At 45.2% G+C, this 20,176-nt stretch overlaps 1 protein-coding gene across 2 annotated transcripts in view; it reads left to right on the forward strand.

Moving 5' to 3' along the window:
- The first annotated feature begins 11,186 nt into the window (after window positions 1-11,186).
- Window positions 11,187-20,176, forward strand: part of NUP107 (nucleoporin 107) — a 49,485-nt gene continuing 40,495 nt past the window's right edge. Inside the window, exons 1-4 of one of the 2 annotated variants that reach the window (XM_083182508.1) lie at window positions 11,187-11,319; window positions 13,780-13,871; window positions 14,756-14,836; window positions 15,145-15,257. In XM_083182508.1, the coding sequence (XP_083038634.1) occupies window positions 11,312-11,319; window positions 13,780-13,871; window positions 14,756-14,836; window positions 15,145-15,257 (294 nt within the window). In that variant the 5' untranslated portion in view covers window positions 11,187-11,311. Of the gene's footprint in view, window positions 11,384-13,779; window positions 13,872-14,755; window positions 14,837-15,144; window positions 15,258-20,176 lie in introns of both variants that reach the window. The other variant, XM_083182507.1, reaches the window with a different exon arrangement.

Raw genomic sequence — 20,176 nt, forward strand, 5'->3', positions numbered from 1 at the left:
GGTGTAGTTTGTGGAGTCTTCAAGGCCAAATCTAGGAATTCAGTTTCATCTCCATTAAATTTGGAGGTGAAACTTAGATTGAATTCTTCGTTATGCATATATTTGACAAATTCATTAAACACATTTTCATCCCCCTTCCAAATTACTATAATGTCATCTATATACTGTAGCGCTTGTATAGTGCTATATAGTTGGAAAATGGGTTATTTTCATAAATATGGGACATTTCCCAAACCCCCAGGAACAGATTTGCGTACCCCGGAGCGCAAATCGTCCCCATCGCAGTCCCGTTTTTCTGTATGAAAAACAGTTGTGTTCTAAAACAAATTTTAAACAGTCACAGATGAAAGCTGCTTTTTCTGCTGTCATTGCAGGATCTTTCATAAGCACTGACAATATGTTTGTCAATTAGTATCACAATGTATATGCTTTGTAAAAAGGTTGTTTGTTTTAATATGTGCATTTGGTAGTGTCATTCGGAATCCAGACATAGTCGATTATATTCATGATAAAAGACTACTGGTAGTGGTGGGCATAAGTTAACTTTAAAATGTTATAAACCATGCCTTATTGAGTAAAAATGTATTGGCTTAATATGTGCGCAGTATTAAAATAAATGAAGTTAGCACAGATAAAGGATTTAAATCCTATTTACATATTGAGTCACATGATGCTGGGGTGACGCTACTTAATGAGTGCTGACCAACGCCAGGCCAGCCCTCTGACGAAGTCCACGTGATGAAACGCGTTGGGTCGTGGCCTGGCGTTGATCGTTCCTGAAGGAGTGTAACCTTTCCAACCGTGCCGCCTGAGGCTACATGCGATTTACATCCGCGGTGTGTGAAAACCGCCGCTTGTGGTACGTGATCCACCTCATATTGCACTTGCTTTTTATCACCTTTTTAAACAATACTTGCATTATGGAGCGCTCCGCTTTTGTCTTTTTCTAGAAAATATATATATAGCTATATATATAAAAGGGGGGGTGACCAGAGTGCGCTTGAGAGATACCACTTAGCCACAGAGCTAGACTCAAAGTCCAAATAAATGTGATCCTGGGGTCACTTGTATTCAAACGGAAATGTTCATAGACTTCACAAAATAAGACCGAAGACCTCGAATGTAAAAACCAATTCTTTTATTGGAAGCCCAACGCGTTTCGTCTACACGACTTCATCAGGGGCAAGGCTAAAACGTGGTAAAAAGAGGGGGTTGGTTGGCATATTTCTTGTACAAAATTGGATACAAATACATTTTATAACATAGAAAATTTGTACATACCAAAGCCTAATACAGGCTGGGAATCCGGAACAAAGAGGCAATATTTGAACAATTTCCACTTAAAATCTGCAATAATGCGTTTAAACAACCAATCACTTACAATTTTTCACAATTTCATATAATACATTAAACAAAGGGTAAGGAGCAAGCAAATGGACACAAAAATCAATTAAAAACGTACCCAAATAGGCAGAAGCGGATGATAAACGTAATCAGAGATGACAATCCAAATAGATATTTCTCAAGACCCTTCCTTCTAAGGTCTATATAGAAAGAGCTTTGTGTAGCCTATAAATGGTGGACAATAATCTATCAGTCTTAAAAGAGACTATAAAAAGTTTCATTTATAAATAAAGTCTGGGAATGGCCGTACATACCCAATAAATGAAATCCAGAGATTGGGGTCAAACAACCTATAGGTTTGGAGGTCAACCTTTCCGTTCTCAAATAGTTAAAAGCAGTGGTAAAGTCCTACAAATCAAAATATTGCGCAGTATTAAATTATATTAATGTTCCCCATCATTTATCAAAGAAAATTAATGGAGGAATGGAGCTAAGGATCACAGGGATCAGAGCTTCAGGTGTGGGGAATAAACTGACAAATGTCCCACTACAAGTGTTTAACCATAGCTTAGTATATTCCATACAGCAAAAATCATTATTAGACAGAAAATTCAATACAGTCCGCTAGCAAAGTACTTGCACATTTACATGGAGTATAAGTCCTTCCAAGATACAGCAAATAAACATATATGCACCCAAAACGTTTTGGTACTTACCACAATGGAGCATATATGTTTATTTGCTGTATCTTGGAAGGACTTATACTCCATGTAAATGTGCAAGTACTTTGCTAGCGGACTGTATTGAATTTTCTGTCTAATAATGATTTTTGCTGTATGGAATATACTAAGCTATGGTTAAACACTTGTAGTGGGACATTTGTCAGTTTATTCCCCACACCTGAAGCTCTGATCCCTGTGATCCTTAGCTCCATTCCTCCATTAATTTTCTTTGATAAATGATGGGGAACATTAATATAATTTAATACTGCGCAATATTTTGATTTGTAGGACTTTACCACTGCTTTTAACTATTTGAGAACGGAAAGGTTGACCTCCAAACCTATAGGTTGTTTGACCCCAATCTCTGGATTTCATTTATTGGGTATGTACGGCCATTCCCAGACTTTATTTATAAATGAAACTTTTTATAGTCTCTTTTAAGACTGATAGATTATTGTCCACCATTTATAGGCTACACAAAGCTCTTTCTATATAGACCTTAGAAGGAAGGGTCTTGAGAAATATCTATTTGGATTGTCATCTCTGATTACGTTTATCATCCGCTTCTGCCTATTTGGGTACGTTTTTAATTGATTTTTGTGTCCATTTGCTTGCTCCTTACCCTTTGTTTAATGTATTATATGAAATTGTGAAAAATTGTAAGTGATTGGTTGTTTAAACGCATTATTGCAGATTTTAAGTGGAAATTGTTCAAATATTGCCTCTTTGTTCCGGATTCCCAGCCTGTATTAGGCTTTGGTATGTACAAATTTTCTATGTTATAAAATGTATTTGTATCCAATTTTGTACAAGAAATATGCCAACCAACCCCCTCTTTTTACCACGTTTTAGCCTTGTCCCTGATGAAGTCGTGTAGACGAAACGCGTTGGGCTTCCAATAAAAGAATTGGTTTTTACATTCGAGGTCTCCGGTCTTATTTTGTGAAGTCTATGAACATTTCCGTTTGAATACAAGTGACCCCAGGATCACATTTATTTGGACTTTGAGTCTAGCTCTGTGGCTAAGTGGTATCTCTCAAGCGCACTCTGGTCACCCCCCCTTTTGTGTATTTTACTTCTGTCTCTTACTAACAGGAGAGACGTTCCAGAGGTGCAGCTGGTTGAAAAACCATCCCTAGCGCAATTCCTGACCACTTTTTGTTTGTATTCTATAGCTATATATATATATAGATATATATATCTATATAGATATATATAACTATATCTATATCATATAGATATATATATATATATGACATTTTTTCCCTCAGCACACTGAGCAATGTTAATAACCAATCTAGAACACTACATGATAATAGAATTCAGAGATATTGGTTACATATACCTGCGCAGGTGTATGCTATGCCCCCAAGCCGCGTCAAGGCTTCTCTGTATATTGGGGGTCCCTAGCGCTATATCTAGGTGCAGGGTGCGGCACCCCAAAAACCATCATAAGCTGGGAAGCCCAGTGCGGCATGCCAGTGATATACTAAGTGTTAATAATTAGTGATAAGAAGCCGAAGCTATATATAAAGCGAGAGATAGATGAAATGTAATTAAAATAGGAGAGAGATAGTGTTAGTGAGGGAAAAGTGTTAATAGAATGTAAGGGCATGCCGCACTTAAGCCTCCCAGCCCATCCAGTCCAGGAGCACCGCACCCCACACCACCGTTACCCTAAATTGGGTCTACGATTAACCAGCAAGGAGCCACATGATAATGGCTCCTTACTTGATATATCCAAACTAAGAGCTACCTACCTTGGAGCAACCCCAGACTACTCCATGTGGCATATCAGGACCCACATCTCCTAATATGGGCTCCCTTCTGCCTCTAACAACATACATACAGATAGTGGTAGATGCTCAATTAGTTCAGTAACATTACCCAGGTGCATGAGGGAGGGGTTAAATACTGGGTAAGTAAAACAAGACATTTTTTCCCTCAGCACACTGAGCAATGTTAGTAACCAATCTAGAACACTACATGATAATAGAATTCAGAGATATTGGTTACATATACAAGCGCAGGTGTATGACATGCTCCCAAGCCGCGTCAAGGCTTCTATGCATATTGCGGGTCCCTAGCGCTATATCTAGGTGCAGGGTGTGGCACCCCAAAAACTATCATAAGCTAGGAGGCCCAGTGCGGCATGCCAGTGAGATACTAAGTGTTAATAATTAGTGATAGGAAGCCGAAGCTATACATAAGGAGAGAGATAAATGAAATGTAATTAAAATAAGAGATAGTGTTAGTGAGGGAAAAGTGTTAATAGAATGTAAGGGCATGCCGCACTAAAGCCACCCAGCCCAACCAGTCCAGGGGCACCGCACCCCACACCACTGTTACCCTAAATTGGGTCTACAATTAGTCAGCAAGGAGCCACATTATAATGGCTCCTTACAAGGTATATCTGAACTAAGAGCTACCTACCTTGGAGCAACCCCAGACTACTCCATGTGGCATATCAGGACCTGCATCTCCGCCTAATACAGGCTCCTCTCTGCCTCTCACAACATACATACAGATAGTGGTAGATGCTCAAATTAGTTCAGTAAAACTTTTCAGGTGCATGCAAGGGAGGGGTTAATACTTAGTAAGTAACAAGACATTGATTCCCCGGCACACTGAATAGTTTTAGCAACCAATCTTGAACACTACATGATAATAGAATTCAGAGATATTGGTTACATATACCTGCGCAGGTGTATGACATGCCCCCAAGCCGCGTCAAGGCTTCTCTGTATATTGGGGGTCCCTAGCGCTATATCTAGGTGCAGGGTGTGGCACCCCAAAAACTATCATAAGCTAGGAGGCCCAGTGCGGCATGCCAGTGAGATACTAAGTGTTAATAATTAGTGATAGGAAGCCGAAGCTATACATAAGGAGAGAGATAAATGAAATGTAATTAAAATAAGAGATATATAGTGTTAGTGAGGGAAAAGTGTTAATAGAATGTAAGGGCATGCCGCACTAAAGCCACCCAGCCCAACCAGTCCAGGGGCACCTATACACTATCTGTATGTATGTTGTGAGAGGCAGAGAGGAGCCTGTATTAGGCGGAGATGCAGGTCCTGATATGCCACATGGAGTAGTCTGGGGTTGCTCCAAGGTAGGTAGCTCTTAGTTCAGATATACCAAGTAAGGAGCCATTATCATGTGGCTCCTTGCTGACTAATTGTAGACCCAATTTAGGGTAACAGTGGTGTGGGGTGCGGTGCCCCTGGGCTGGGTGGCTTTAGTGCGGCATGCCCTTACATTCTATTAACACTTTTCCCTCTGTTGCTTGAAACTATACAAATTAATTCACCCGCAGGTCCACGGGCGCTATTCTAGTCAACAGATGTTCACGATAAACAAACAATGGGATGATTAAATAAGCTCCCAGGCCTTCCTGGAACTTTATCCACTGTCTGCAGGATATCAGTCCGATTGGCCCTTTGGGTATGTCCAGTGGCGTAGTTACGTTTTGGGCACCCCCCCGCCGTTAGGGGGGGCGCCCTGCCGCCGCCCTGCCAAGCACCCCCCCCACCGCCGCCCTGCCAAGCACCCGCCTCCCTTGCAAACCCCCCCCCAATCCCCCGCAGCCTTACCTATCTCGCTGGTCCCGGCGGCTCCGTTCTTCTGCTGAGGACCACCACAAAATGGCCGCCCCCATTCAGCAGACTGGGGGGGGGGGTGTAACTATAGCACTGCAGCCCCCGGCGCCCCCACATGCACAGCGCCCCCCCCCGGTGGCGGGGGGCTGCGGTGCTATAGTTACGCCGCTGGGTATGTCCCTCCTATGCCTGGGAGCTCATTCAATCATGCTCTTTATGGGCCGTATTCTAGTTCACTATTTCTGACAAAATCCTTCTTAGATGGACAAAACCATGTGCACTGCAGAAGGGGGGGGGGGGGCAGATATAACTTGTGCAGAGAGAGTTAGATTTGGGTGGGGTCTTACTTCAAAGTGAGATCTATATTGTAGTGTAAAAATAAAGCAGCCAGTATTTACCCTGCACAGAAACAAAATAACTCACCCAAATCTAATTTCTCTCTGCACATTTTACATCTGCCCCCCTGCAGTTATATTATTGTATTCCACCATCCAGAGCTTTTTGACTGCATGTTCCATAGTGGGAAAAATACTGGTTTAAATAATAATACTAAAAAAAAAAGGGTTCTAGTATTGAGGCGTGTTAAGATGAATGCCTTCTCCCTTACATATGCCCATTTGTCTGGACCACCTTATAGGATAAGAGCTCTGAAAATACAACATACAAATGTATCTAGAGTGTTGTTTTACTTGTTATATAATAATAAAATATTGTGTAATTGAAAAAAAAGGCTCCAACCGATTTGTAGACTGTGAACATCTATTGATTAGAATAGCATCCGTGGAATTGATTTTTTTTTTTTGTATAGTCTTGCATGTTGAGTGTTTGCTGACACTTAAAATCAGTGGGATCGTAAGATGCGACAATAGTAGTGCACTGATCTGATCTAGAACTTCATGTACTATATATGCTTGCTTGTGCCTGTCCACTGCCAGAAGGAGCTGAATGAGAATGGGAAGTTCTATTACTGAAGTCCTGGTCTATGTATTTTATACTAATCATGGAAATGTAGTGAGATTCCTTCTGGCATAGTTTGGGTTGTTTCACACCTCAGGATTTTGGGGGGCTTATTATGCCTTGAAGATCAATTATTGTGTATGAAGATAAAGCACCAGCCGTCTGCTCATATGTGACATGTTATAAACTGTTTTTGAAAAAATTATAGGAGCTGTTTGGTCATTTATCTCTGTCCACTTTTTCTCTCTTAATGGCTAAATAAATAGACCCCTTTGGTTTCTGCCGAGAAGAACTTAAAGCAAAAGAAATTTGTCAAGAACATTTTCCCACTCTCTATTAAGAGCTATACTGAAAGCATGGAATAAAAATTATCCCAGACCAGGAGGTCACTGTAAGCCGCAGGGAGATTGTTTGTTTGCTTTTCCAATTGAAGGGATTGCTGATAAATAGGTTTATTGTATTTATCTATCTTAGATCTGCTGAAGTTAAGTATAAAGTTGCATGTGATTTAGCTTGAAAGCTAGCCAAGATGCAGAAAATCTTTTGATCTGTTAGAGTTTTTCCAGGGAGATTTTCTGGGAACATTTGTGCTAATTGTAGCTATAAGAAGCCACAGCAGCAACCACTCCCCAAATGTTGCAGAAAGTATTACATGGGTTAAGCCAGTAGCTCCCAACCCTTTTTGAACCATAGCGCCCTAGATTATTAGAATATTTTTCACGGCACTCCTAGGTCAAAAGTTTCTTGTTGATAAATTTAGAAAAAATATTAAATTAAGTAAATTGTGTTTATATGTCATCCTTAGGATCAATTATGTAGTGAGGAACTAGATTATGTTTTTTTTCCCATATATTCCATGATTGGTGGCCACAAAATCTGGTTTTGCCTATTGCTTTGTCCATAACTATTATAAATTTGTCCTAGATCACCAATCCAAGGAAGCCCCCTGAGTATCCCAAGGCACCCAGTTTGGGAAGCGATATCATCTCCATTCCTAGCATTGGTATTTCTTATCCCCACGTATGAAGGAGAAGCATGCTCCATGACAGAGCGATTATGTGCTTCTGTCATCATCAACACTGCTAGCTTTAAGATAGCATGCTGATAGCAGCGCAGCCTATTCTGACACTTGCTACTATCGATATTTACGGCTGCAGGGACAGTGCTGTATCTGGCTGCGGTATCTGATGGCTCTCGGCTGCACAGGAGATATTGTGAGATTTTACTAAGAGCTGACTGAGAAGTGAGACATTGCATCAACACCAGACTGCTGCGCTATGCACCTTCACTCGGATCAATGGAGGGGTTATGTGCCGTTACCTACCGTATATCTACCCTTTCGTTCCTAATGGAATTGGTGATGTTGGACGTTATGACACTATCAGATTCAACTAGAGGCTGTATGTATGTCACCAGAACCTACCCACAGGGCTGCATCAGGAATTTACCAGGCTTTGCAAATTGTACCCACCAAAGGGAATAATGTTTGGTGGCCAGTGATAGAATGGCATTGTAAATGAATTTGGCTATCTTATGCTCCTGGGTACCAGCTCCCACTCCGATTATATTTGATATGTACTCTTAAGGCAGTTGATTCAATGTCTATTGAGGCAGTGGTTCACAATTTTTTTCAAATCACAACAACTTATAGTACTACAATTTTTTTGTAGCACCCCTAGGAGAATAGTTTCTTATTGAGTACGTTAGAGAAAAGTTAAACTAAATAAATTGTGTTTATATGTTATCCTTAGGTTCATTTAGGTGGTGAGGGAAAGGAGTTTCTTTTGCTTTTCTACATATTTTATGATTGGAAGCCATAAGCACCGGTTTTGACTATTTGAATTGGTCCTGAATTGGTCCTGAACCACCAACGCAGAGCACCCCTGCAATTGCTCCGTGGCACCCCAGGTTGCCACGGCACACAGTTTGGGAACCACTGGACTAGAGCAAATATTAGTTTTGATGAGAAAACCTGGGAGTGGAACTGGACTTAAGGTGTCCATCATACACGTTACAATTATTGTATACAATATCGCATCTCATCGCATTGCATAGGTTTTGCGATGAGATGAGATCTAGTACAAAAAGTATGTGCTGCACATACTCATTGTATAGCAAAACCTATGCAATGCGATGAGATGTGATATCGTATACAATAATTGTAACGTGTATGGGCACCTTTATGTATACAGGGGCAGATGTATTAAGCCTGGTGAAGAGAAAAAGTGGAGATAAAGTGTAAAGTGATGACACACCAGACACTGGTGCCCCTTACAGCTGTGTGAGCTGCCCACTGGAGAAAGTGGGGGGCACATTCAAGTATGGGGGAAGTATAGCTACATAGGCTGGCCCTGGTGCTTCCCCTCACAGCTCCATGCTCACCATGAGGGGTAGTCCTGGTGTTCTCAGCCATAGGGGTTGTGGGCCTGGTCCAGGTGTTCTCATGGCAAAGGCGTGTTAAGGCCACATGATGTTCCTGAGTTTTGTGGTTATAATGCAGTCTTTCAGAAGTAATGATGGTTTGGTGTTTTCCTTCTGGTTTTCTTTGGTTTAATGCCGGTATATGCAGATATTAATTTATAGATGACCCTTTATAACTAGACCCTTCAGACACTAGACCCCTACCCTTCAGACACTAGACCCCTAACGTCCTAAAGGACTGATGTCCCAACCAATACTCAATATATCAGCCTAAAGAGACATATGTCCATCCTGAATTAGCTGCCCCTCCCAAATCACCTCCCCCACCAGAAAAAGGTGCTAATCAAACCTAACAAATGTAAGAGCAGGGTTGCCGACCCTCCCGGAATTTCCGTGAGTCTTCCGAAAATCGGGACCCCCTCCCGGCCCCCCGGAAGGGTGGGCAACCCTCCCGGATTCAGGGGGGACCCCCGCTGTCCCCCGGATCGCGGCATTAAAATGCTGCAATCATCGGGTCTCAGAGGAGTGGGCGGAGCTAAAACGGCACAATCGTGTCATTTTAGCCCCGCCCACTCCACTGAGATCCGTGAATTTGGTGTTTTACCATCATGGGGGTGGGGCTTAGTGATGTCACTCTTAAGCCCCCCCCCCCCCCCCCCCCCCCTGGGCGGCTGCTAAAACTCTCCTCTCCGGGCTTCTCCCGGAGAGGAGAATAATAAAGTCGGCAACCCTGTGTAAGAGCAGTAACACTATCCCAATATTTCTAAGTTCTTGACATAGCACAGGAAAAACAATAACAGCCTTTATAGATTTAAAGGCAAGCAATGTTCTGCAGGAGAAATCTGAAATAGGATTACCCCGTTTGAAACAGTGCAAGCAGCTACGATGTTCTGCAGTAGAAATCCCGTTTAAAACAGTGCACCGTTAATATTTTACGTTTCACCATATGCTCTAATTTTTCTATGGACATTACAGTGTGTGACATAATGTGTAATGGGCCTTACAGTGTTTAATATAACGTGTAATGGGCATTACGGTGTTTGGTATAATGTGTAATTGGCATTACCATACCCTCCAACTGTACCGAATTTGCCAGTACAGTACCGTTTTTTAACAGTCTGTACCGGCAAATCCAGTATGTACCGAATATACCGATTTTTCAATCACAGCGGGTGTGCCGTGAAATCATTCCTGGAGCTCCCTGGCCCCGCTCCGGCGTGTGCTGCTTGGTCCGCCGGCTCTCCCCTCTCCCCCTCCCGTTCCCATGAGTGCATTGCGGGCCGGGCCGTGCGTCATGACGTCACGCGCCGGCACCGCGCACTCAGAGTCAGGGGAAAGGCGGCAGGCCGTCTCTGCCCTCACTGTTTGTCTGGACGCCAATCTCTGTGGGGGAGAGGGGTACGGTGGGCAGCTGAGCCGCGGCACGCATGAGGGGGTATCCATCCCACAGATCCGACTTTACAGCGGACCGTCCAAAGCCTCAGCCGGTGCCACACATCACCTACAGCGCAAAGCAAGTAGGTGGCTCTGCTCAGCAGGCTGCACTTTGAAAATCACTCCAGTCTTGTCTATCCAGGCCTGCAGCTCATGTCACATGTGGTTTGGTGGGCTGCTGGCATATTAAATAAGTATACTTGTTTAATATGCCAGCAGCCCACCAAACCACATCAGGTGCTGTGTCAGGGTGGCTGGGGACAAGACCACGCCCACTTTTACTCAAGGACACACCCACTTTATCCATGGCCACGCCCCTTCCTAAATGTGTACCGATTTCTGCCCTTCAACTGTTGGAGGGTATGCATTACTGTGTGTGATGTAACATGTAACTGGCATTATGGTGTGCAAAATCAAGAATGAAATTGAAGCAAAGGTTAAAAACAACAACAACATAAGACGGGTCAAGGGGCAGGGCTGGGTGCGGGTCAGTGGGTGGGCTGTGGGTGGTAACCCTACAGTGGGAGCAATTGGGAAGTAAAATTGCAACATCAACTTAATGAATATTACACCAATGAGAAAATGGATCATAAACAAAACAACCTATTTACTGAAACATGAGTGTAACATAAGAAAATGAGTGTAGTACACATTACAGTTGCTGGAATGTTCCCTTAACAAAGATGGCGGCACGTGATATATGTCACCGGAAGTGGATCGTCTAGCGTTGTAGAGTGTCCGGCGGGTAGCAGTCCTGGTGTGGATGTCATCAGTAGGAGCCTGGCGGGAAGTTTGTGGCTGCTGTAGCTGTAGCTGTAGCAGTGAGCTACTATCATGGACAGGTGAGCTGGCCGTCAGGCTGTCTGTGGATGAGAGCGATGTCCCGGTACAGGCTGTTCCGGGGCGGTAAGAACGGAGACAGGCATGGCCACTACATATACTGTATACAGAGCATGTTGGAAGCTGTCACATGTCCTTGACTTCCCTGAGTTAGCAGGGGCACCTGCTATGGCGTGTACTGTTCAGGTTTACAAGTAGTCTCTCACTGGCCTTGTGTGCTCGGCACTAGGCTGTTATTCCTTTTAGTACGTCCCCACTTAGGCTCCATGCGGCGGGGATGAGGTGCAGTTCTCTACGTTACGTAGGGACGGATGTATAGTGCGCTATCTGGGTTTTTATTCATAAGCTATAGATTTAATAGTTTCTAGGAGGTTCTTCTGTGATATGCGTATTATTGGTATTTCAGCATCACACTCCACGATCAGTTTTATCAAGAGAATTTCCGGCTGTAAAATAGTATGGGGATTATTTATTAACGAGTGATTAAAACTCGTTGAGTATGATAAGTGGTGCTCCAGCCATTCTACTCCCACCTGTCATGTGTTCAGCTCCTAACTGTCTTGTGATCTCACGATAATAGCGAGCCGGCCGGGGATGCTGATGCGCTGTGATGGAGCTGGCCGCAATAGCTGGAGGGGAGAGTTTTCACTCCCACGCTTTGGCAGACAAGATTTTAATACATCTTGTCAATCTAGCTTCCTGCAATGCATTGGTGAAGAAGTAAGCTGTATACCTATGCAAAAAAAGACCACTATGTACTAATCCTTGGAGGGAGATAAAGTGGATGGATATAAACTACCAACCAGCTTTTGTAATTTTTCAAACTCAGGGGTAGAACTAATAAGCTTGGTGAAGTGATAAAGTGTCTGGTTTTTATCACCATCCAATCAGCTCCTAGCTGTCATTTTTCAAACCAAGCCTGTACAGATAACATTTGACCATTCACATCAGTTCCTGCCCCAGTGGAGCTTACAATCTATATTCCCTACCACATATACACGCACACACAGACATTCTAGGGTTAATTTTTTTAGGAGCCAATTCACCTACCAGTATATTTTGGATTGTGGGACGAAACCAGAGTACCCGGAGGAAACCCACGCAAACATGAGGAGAATATACAAACTCTGCACAGTTAGAGCCATGGTGGGTATTGAACCCATGACCTCAGTGCTGTGAGGCAGTAATGCTAACCATTACACCATCCGTACTGCCCGTATCATCCCCCACTTGCAGGGACAGGGCTCCAAAAGGACCCTGTCCCTGTGATACTCTCAGCTGACCACATGGCGGCAGTGCATTGTAGCCTATGGGCTCCTGATCGTAGAATGGCGATAAGCTTTACATCCCCCATACAAACCTATGAGGGATGCAGCCGGCGTAAGGTGCAGCGGGTTAAACATTACTGTTTTTGTTCACAATTAAATTAAGTAAATGAAGCATATAAAAGTATTTTTAGTTGCCAATCTTCCACCAAATGCAAAGGGAATTCAACTCTAACATCACCATCGCCAATCCATTTCATACATGAATGGAGTGTGAGAGAGAGAGTGGTATCAGTGAAAGTGTGAGAATAAGAGTGTGTGTGTCAGGGACAGAAAGGGGTGTAGGAGGAGGGTCTGTCAGAGAGGGAGAAGAGGAGAGAAGGGGAAGTGTCGGGAGAAGAAAGATAAAGATATGGGGGGGGGGGGGGGGTGGAGGTTAAAGAAGAGAGGCAGGTCTCCTTATACCAGCATCGGCAGTAGGGATGTGCAACCCTGGGATTGGCATACCTAAGTAAAAAAAAAAAAAGCCCTGTCGCCCTCACAACGGCAGCAGTAGCGGTGCTGGGGGTCCGGTGTGGCGGCAGCATCAGAGCGGCAGGATGTATGGCCGGGAGCTGGGAAGCGATGCTGTGGCTGGTAGCGGGATGTGACAATGCGGCCTGTCTAGCAAGGTAGTCATAGGTCATACTCCGCAGGCCACACACCTGGGTCGGGTACAGCCAGCAACGTCTGAGCGTGCGCACTCTAATCCTGAAATCCCGGTATTGGATACTCCAATCCCGTATTGAAATCCTGGGATCCCGCCGTTCCTGGGATTGGCCACCCTAATCAGTGGCTTCCCATTTACCGGCACAGGGCTCTCCTGCAGCTGGCTCTCTTGCTTCCTGGCACTCTTGTGAGTCTCTTAAGTGCTAGGCATTGCCGCAGGTCTCCCACTCCCTGGCGCCACTTTAGACATACTTTATTTAGTAAAAGTGGGTCCCTGGTCTGCAATTTAGAGTGTGTATATATACGTGCTATAATGCGTATTTGCCCCCTCTCATAGTATGACATAATTGTTTCAGTCATTACAACACCTTTTTTAGAGAGTAGAAAAATTCTGGTTATCACATTCTTGATGTCTTCTGTCACAGTTTTCTGGTTCTATTGCCTAAATCTAGCATATTCATTTGAGTGCAAACTTCTATTCTGTTACAGAAGGACACTCGAGTATATGACCTCTCCAGTCATCCGAGACCCTGAAACCTCCAGAGCTGCCAGACGCCAAAGCTCCAATCCAAGGGCATCTGGTATCCTTACTTGTTTTTAGGTTTCTTGAATAACCACAGTTGGATGGTTCTATGTAAAAATATATTGTTTGAAATAATTTGTTGGATTTTGCTAGGACACAGTGCCCTCCTACATTACATTGAATGCCTTTTAGTATAAAGGGAAGACTTATGAAGACTTCCCTTGCAATGCCATGTTTTTATGTAAGATATGTAAACTTGCACTGTAATGCACCTGCTCTCAGCAATGTTTAGATGCCCTTGTATTTCAGCATTTATTTTTCTTTAAATGGACCCACGGTTTGCCATGTCTTCTCACTTCCACCATTAACATATACATGGACACATGTCCTGACTATTCGTGTAAATAAAGGAAGAATTGATATTCTTCATGCCAGGAAATAATTCCCCAGCCTTATACACTACAAATACACCATCTTCTTTACAGTGCTGATAATAGTAGGGCTGCTCTAGGAAAAGGGGGCTGTAGGCTGCACGACCCTAGCATGAAACAAAGGTGGTGGTCCTCGTGCTTCGCTCAGAGCAGCTACAGTGTATCTCTGCAGTATCACCACCTGCTTGAACACAATATAAACAAAACTTTTTTTTTGTTTTGTTTGTGTTGTATTGTGCACAACCCTAGCTGCTTGAAAGATGACCCTCCCTTCTTATTGGATTATGACGGTCAATGGTCAGTCAAATTGTAGTCACTGCTTAAAAACAAAGTAAGTGCAAAGTTGTTATTTTATCAATTAGCACCATCAGCCTCTGCCAGTATGGATCACTCAGGCAATCTGAATTAATCCTTATAGACTATTAGCATGGCTAGATTAATCTAATTTTCATTTTCTTTGCATTGTACTGTTATTTTTCATCTTTGGCATTTCCTTAATGCATTATTGCAGCTGATGAGAGCTGGAGTGGGAGTAAGGCAATAAGAAGCCATACCACTCAGAGGACTCCCGGATCTCTCCTCCGACACCAAAGTAGGATTGGTTAGCTTGTGTTAAGTGACGTCATTGCATAGTTTGTGGTGGTGTTGTCTAATGTGTTCACAGCTATACAAAGCCTAAGCCATCTTGTGTTGCTTCCTTACTAGCCATATGTGGCTAGCATAACCAAGATATGTATTTACTTTACTTACTGGCTCATTTTTCTTTAGTAAGGCTATTTGCATTTATTTGTGAATGTATAACCTTCTGTTTTGGGCCCATTTATTTAAAGTTAATCACACTTTACAATTGTGGTAAGAACTGATAAATTGTATATATGTAATCTTCACCCCCCTTCCTAGTGACTCCACAGCCCTGGAACACAAGGCCTCCAGATATGTCTGCAATAATCGGCTCCGCAGTACGATCGCCACATTTAATTCAGACTCCTGGGCGTTTCAGGGACGTTTCCATGGTAAGTACTTCCACAAAATGCAAATGGTTTTCTGGTGGTGTTATGGTATATAACGAGAATGAAAAACTTTAATCAAAAACCACATTTGTGACCTAAAGTTGTACTAGAGCCGTGGGAGCCAACCCTAGCCCTCGAGAGCTACCAACAGTTCACATTTTCCAGACAACCTAGCTGCTGCACTCATTAATCACTGACACATTTTAAGATACACAGATGGAGCTAATTAGCTTACTTGTGATTCTGTGAGACCTGCAAAACATGCACTGTTGGTAGCTCTCGAGGACTAGGGTTGGCTACCCCAGCACTAGAGCTTGTAAACTCAAATCCCCTGTAATGGGTATAGAAAAGTCTGTGGTCTTTATTCATGACACATGGAGATGCTGCTATAGTTTTCTGTCAGTGACACTTAATATAACAAATGTTGGCTACAAAGTAACATTGTTATATACAAGAAAACTATTAATAATCTGAATAATAAGTAGCCAATAGCACACTTAGTTTTTAAAACACTTTACTTTCTCCTCCCAGCAGCAGGGGACACTGCAGTCTACACGTGTGGGATAGTGTGGGTGCATTGGAGGAGTCGGCACTTTAAGAAATTTGAATACAGCTGGCTCCTCCCCCCAGCAGACTCCAGTCTTAGAAAAAGTGCCCGGAGGAGTCGGACTCCCGGGCTATGTCTCCTAAGGAGATTAGGCTTTTTATTTCTTTTTTGTTTTTTTTATATATACTTGGACACAGACAGGCTGGGAATGCCTTGTCTGCGACGTGGGACCCTGGAGGGACATGGTCGGGCCTGCATGCAGCCTCCCTCCACTGTCCAGCCACCGGAGCCTCCGTTCCGGGGACCCGCCCGCAGCTGCATGCGGTGTGCGTCGCGGGTCCTGGGCTATCTCCCCCGAACTCCAGGGACGCCGGTGACAAGTAAGGGCGCTGTGCGCCAGACAGGGGGCGGCCATTAAGCGCGATGGTCGGTGGCAGAGAAAGAGCTGAGTCGCGGTGGTGACGTCAGCGCACCCTCCAGTATGCCGGCTGTTTGGGGCGGGCTTAGTTTTCATGCCACAGCGTAAGATAGGAGGGCGGAGCTTGCTTCTCTCTCTTCTCTCTGAGCTTTTGAGCTGTGAGGTGGCTTTTACGGTGCTCTCTCTCTGCAGTTGCTGTACAAAACGGGACCTCTGTTACCTGTGCAGCTCAGCGCTCCCCAGCGGACTACAGGGACACTGTAAGTCTTAAGGGGTACATTACACACACAAGAATCGGGGGTTATTAATTGGCTCCTCTTCCCCTGTAACTTGCCAGACTTCAGGGCTACTTTACTGGGTATTTCCCTGCTGTTGGGCTGTTTTTTTGGGGTGTTTCTTGTGTGTCTGTCAGTATTGTTACATTTACTGGGCAGGATGGCAGGAAAAGCAACTTCATCTAAGGCTGCTTTGAAGGTTTATTCCTGCAAGAGCTGTAAGCAGCAATACACACAACATGTTAGAGGGTGCTCCCTCTGTGAGATTTGCTATAAGGCTTCTCAAATTACTGCTGCTCCTGCAGCACCTGTGCAGGCAGCTGCTGTTTCCTCAGAGGTGCTGCAATCATTGCTGTCTAATCTGAATGCTGAAATGGCTGCCTCTAGGAAGGATAGAGAGGTGTTTCAGACTCAGCTTTCTAGACTGACCTCTGCAGAGCCTGCTTGGGCTCAATCTTTAATTCAGTCAGTGGACTCTTTAACTCAGTCTATGGCAGGTCCTGCTAAGAGACCTTCGCCTGCTGCTGTAATTAAAAGAAAGGCTATGCCCTCTCTGTTTTTGGCTGATGATTCAGACCATGAGGATTATATTATAGAGGAAGGAGAGGTTCTTCCCCCTGTGGAGGATATCCAACCCTTGGATGTAGGGGAGGATGAATCACAGGGTGTGGAGGGGCTTATTAGAGCTGTTAGGTCCACTCTGAAATTAGAGCAGCCTGAGGTTACTCCCCAGGTGTCCATTTTTGGACGCTCTCAAAGACAGGAGTTGTGTTTCCCGGATTCGGAGGAATTAGACTCTCCTCTCCTCTCTATATGGAAGTGTCCGGATAGGAAATTCCAGGTGTCAGCTCGCCTAAGGACACTATATCCTTTCTCTCCTGAATCCAGGGCCAAGTGGGAGACTCCTCCCACTCCGGATATCTCGCTATCCAGGCTATCTAAGCGAGCCACTCTGCCTGTCCCCGGGGTGGCCTCTTTGAAAGAGGCGCAGGATAGGCGTTTAGATTGCTCACTAAAGACCATTTATTCCACGGCAGGGGTCCTTTTGCGTCCTGCTTTGGCCTCTGCTTGGGTGGCCAGGGCCATGGAGCAATGGGCTGCTGAGCTTGTGGCTGGTCTGGAGCAAAATATGCCTGTGGCAGATTTGTTGCCTATGGCGGAAGGCATCAGGGATGCTTCAACTTACATAGGTGAGGCAGCGGCAGACATTTCGACTCTAGGAGCCAGAATTTCTGCGTCAGCTGTGGTGGCCAGACGGTCGGTCTGGTTGAGGTCATGGCAGGCTGAGGCTGAAATTAAAAAAGCTGTTGAAGCCTTGCCGTTCACAGGGGATATGCTTTTCGGGCCAGAGCTCGATAAACTTATCTCCCAGGCCACGGGGGGTAAGTCTACATTCTTACCTACAGCCGCTCCTCCGCCTAAGAGGTGGTCCCTCACTCAATCCTTTCGGTCCTTTCGAGGCTCCTCTGCCTTTAGAGGCAAGCCCAGAGGAGGTTTTACAGCCTTTAGAGGCCGCAGAGGTAGAGGGGCGGGAACGGCAGCGGCCGCTGCTGCCCCAGCACGTCGCCAGGAGCCCAAGGCTTCCGACAAGACCGTGGCATGACGGTCTTCCGGCTCTAGTGGGAGAATCCAGGGTGGGCGCTCGTCTGTTGTTGTTCCCTCAGGTTTGGAAGACTCACTGCAGGGACAAGTGGGTCTTGCAAATTATTACACAGGGATACAGACTTCAATTTTCAGCGCCACCTCCAGTAAGATTCTTTCCAATGGGCCTTCCAAAGCTGGATCAGACAAAAAAAGCCTTACAGGATTCAGTTCAAAAGCTTTTGGACGCTTCTGTAATAATACCGGTGCCAGAACATCAGAGGGGACAGGGGTTTTACTCCAATGTGTTTGTAGTCCCCAAACCGGACGGCTCCGTAAGGCCTATCCTAAACCTCAAGGATCTAAATCAATACATCTGTTACAACAGGTTCAAGATGGAGTCCATACGGTCCGTGATTGCATCACTGGAACCGGGAGAATATCTTATGTCGCTAGACATAAAGGACGCCTATTTGCACGTCCCTATTTGGGAACCTCACCAGAGGTTTCTAAGGTTCGCAATACAGGCTTCTCATTTCCAGTTCAGGGCTCTGCCCTTCGGCCTGTCGTCCGCTCCCAGGGTCTTTACCAAGATCATGGCCTGCATGGTGGCGGTACTCAGGTTACAGGGGATAACGATCATCCCGTACCTGGACGATCTCTTGATAAAGGCTTCTCAGGACAAATTGATAGCAGACGCTCTGGCCACATGTTCTTTTCTGGTCCAAAATGGTTGGATCTTGAACTTCGGCAAATCTCAACTCAATCCAACACAGAGGCTTCAATTTCTGGGCCTTATTCTGGATATGGCGCAGGAGGCGGTATTTCTTCCAATGGACAAGATCGCGGCGCTGCAGTCAAAGGTTCGACAGGTCCTAGCTCCCGGCAGAGTTTCGATCCTGTTGTGCACCAAGATGCTGGGGATGATGGTAGCCTCTTTCGAGGCCATCTCGTACGGCAGATTTCATACCAGAACGTTCCAATGGAACCTACTGTCACAGTGGTCAGGGTCGCATCTACAGATACATGGGAAGATTACCCTGTCAAGAGCAGCTCGTCAGTCACTTCAATGGTGGCTTCACACTCCCAATTTACTCCAGGGCCGGAGTTTCAGTCCATGCAGTTGGACGATACTGACCACCGACGCCAGCCTCAGGGGCTGGGGAGCTTTTGTTCTCAACCAGACTTTTCAGGGGCGGTGGTCGGCCCAGGAGGCAAGTCTTCCGATAAATGTCCTGGAATTAAGAGCAATCAGGTTGGCTTTGGGTCAGGCACACAACTTGCTCAGGGGACGTCCGGTAAGAGTCCAGTCGGACAATGCGACTGCGGTCGCATACATAAATCGACAGGGAGGAACCAAAAGTCGTGCGGCCATGCGCGAGGTGCGTCCTATCTTGGAATGGGCCGAGGCGTTTGTTCCCCGATTCTCTGCGGTGTTTCTGCCGGGTGTGGAGAATTGGCAGGCGGATTATCTGAGCAGACAGGACTTCCACCCGGGAGAGTGGGCCCTTCATCCGGAGGTTTTTCATCAGTTGACGGTCAGGTGGGGCATGCCTCAGATGGATTTGATGGCCTCCAGGTTGAATCGGAAGGTACCTCGGTATTGTGCCAGGTCTCGGGATCCGGAAGCTCTGGCGGGGGATGCATTCTCCATCCCATGGGATTTCCAGCTGATATATGCGTTTCCGCCGTGTCCACTCATAGCAAGAGTGCTCAAGCGCATAAAAAGAGGGTCCGCTTCAGTAATTCTGATTGCCCCGGACTGGCCGAGACGGGCCTGGTATTCGGACCTCAAGCTTCTTCAAGCGGATGTGCAGTGGCGTCTCCCACTCAGACAGGATCTTCTACAACAAGGACCATTCATCTACCCCGGCTTAGAGTCTCTACGTTTAACGGCGTGGCTGTTGAAGCCGACTTGTTAAGGAGACGTGGAATACCGCAGTCTGTAGTTCCAACTATGCTGAAAGCTAGGAAGGAGGTGACCGCTTCTCATTATCACAGGATTTGGAAATCCTACATAGCCTGGTGCGAAGCTAGATCAGTACCAAGGGCAGTGTTTCATCTTTCCCGTTTTTTGTTTTTTGGAGTTCTTACAATCGGG

Source organism: Crinia signifera, chromosome 4 (assembly GCF_055691185.1).
Source record: "Crinia signifera chromosome 4, ASM5569118v1, whole genome shotgun sequence".
Classification (NCBI taxonomy): Eukaryota; Metazoa; Chordata; class Amphibia; order Anura; family Myobatrachidae; genus Crinia; species Crinia signifera.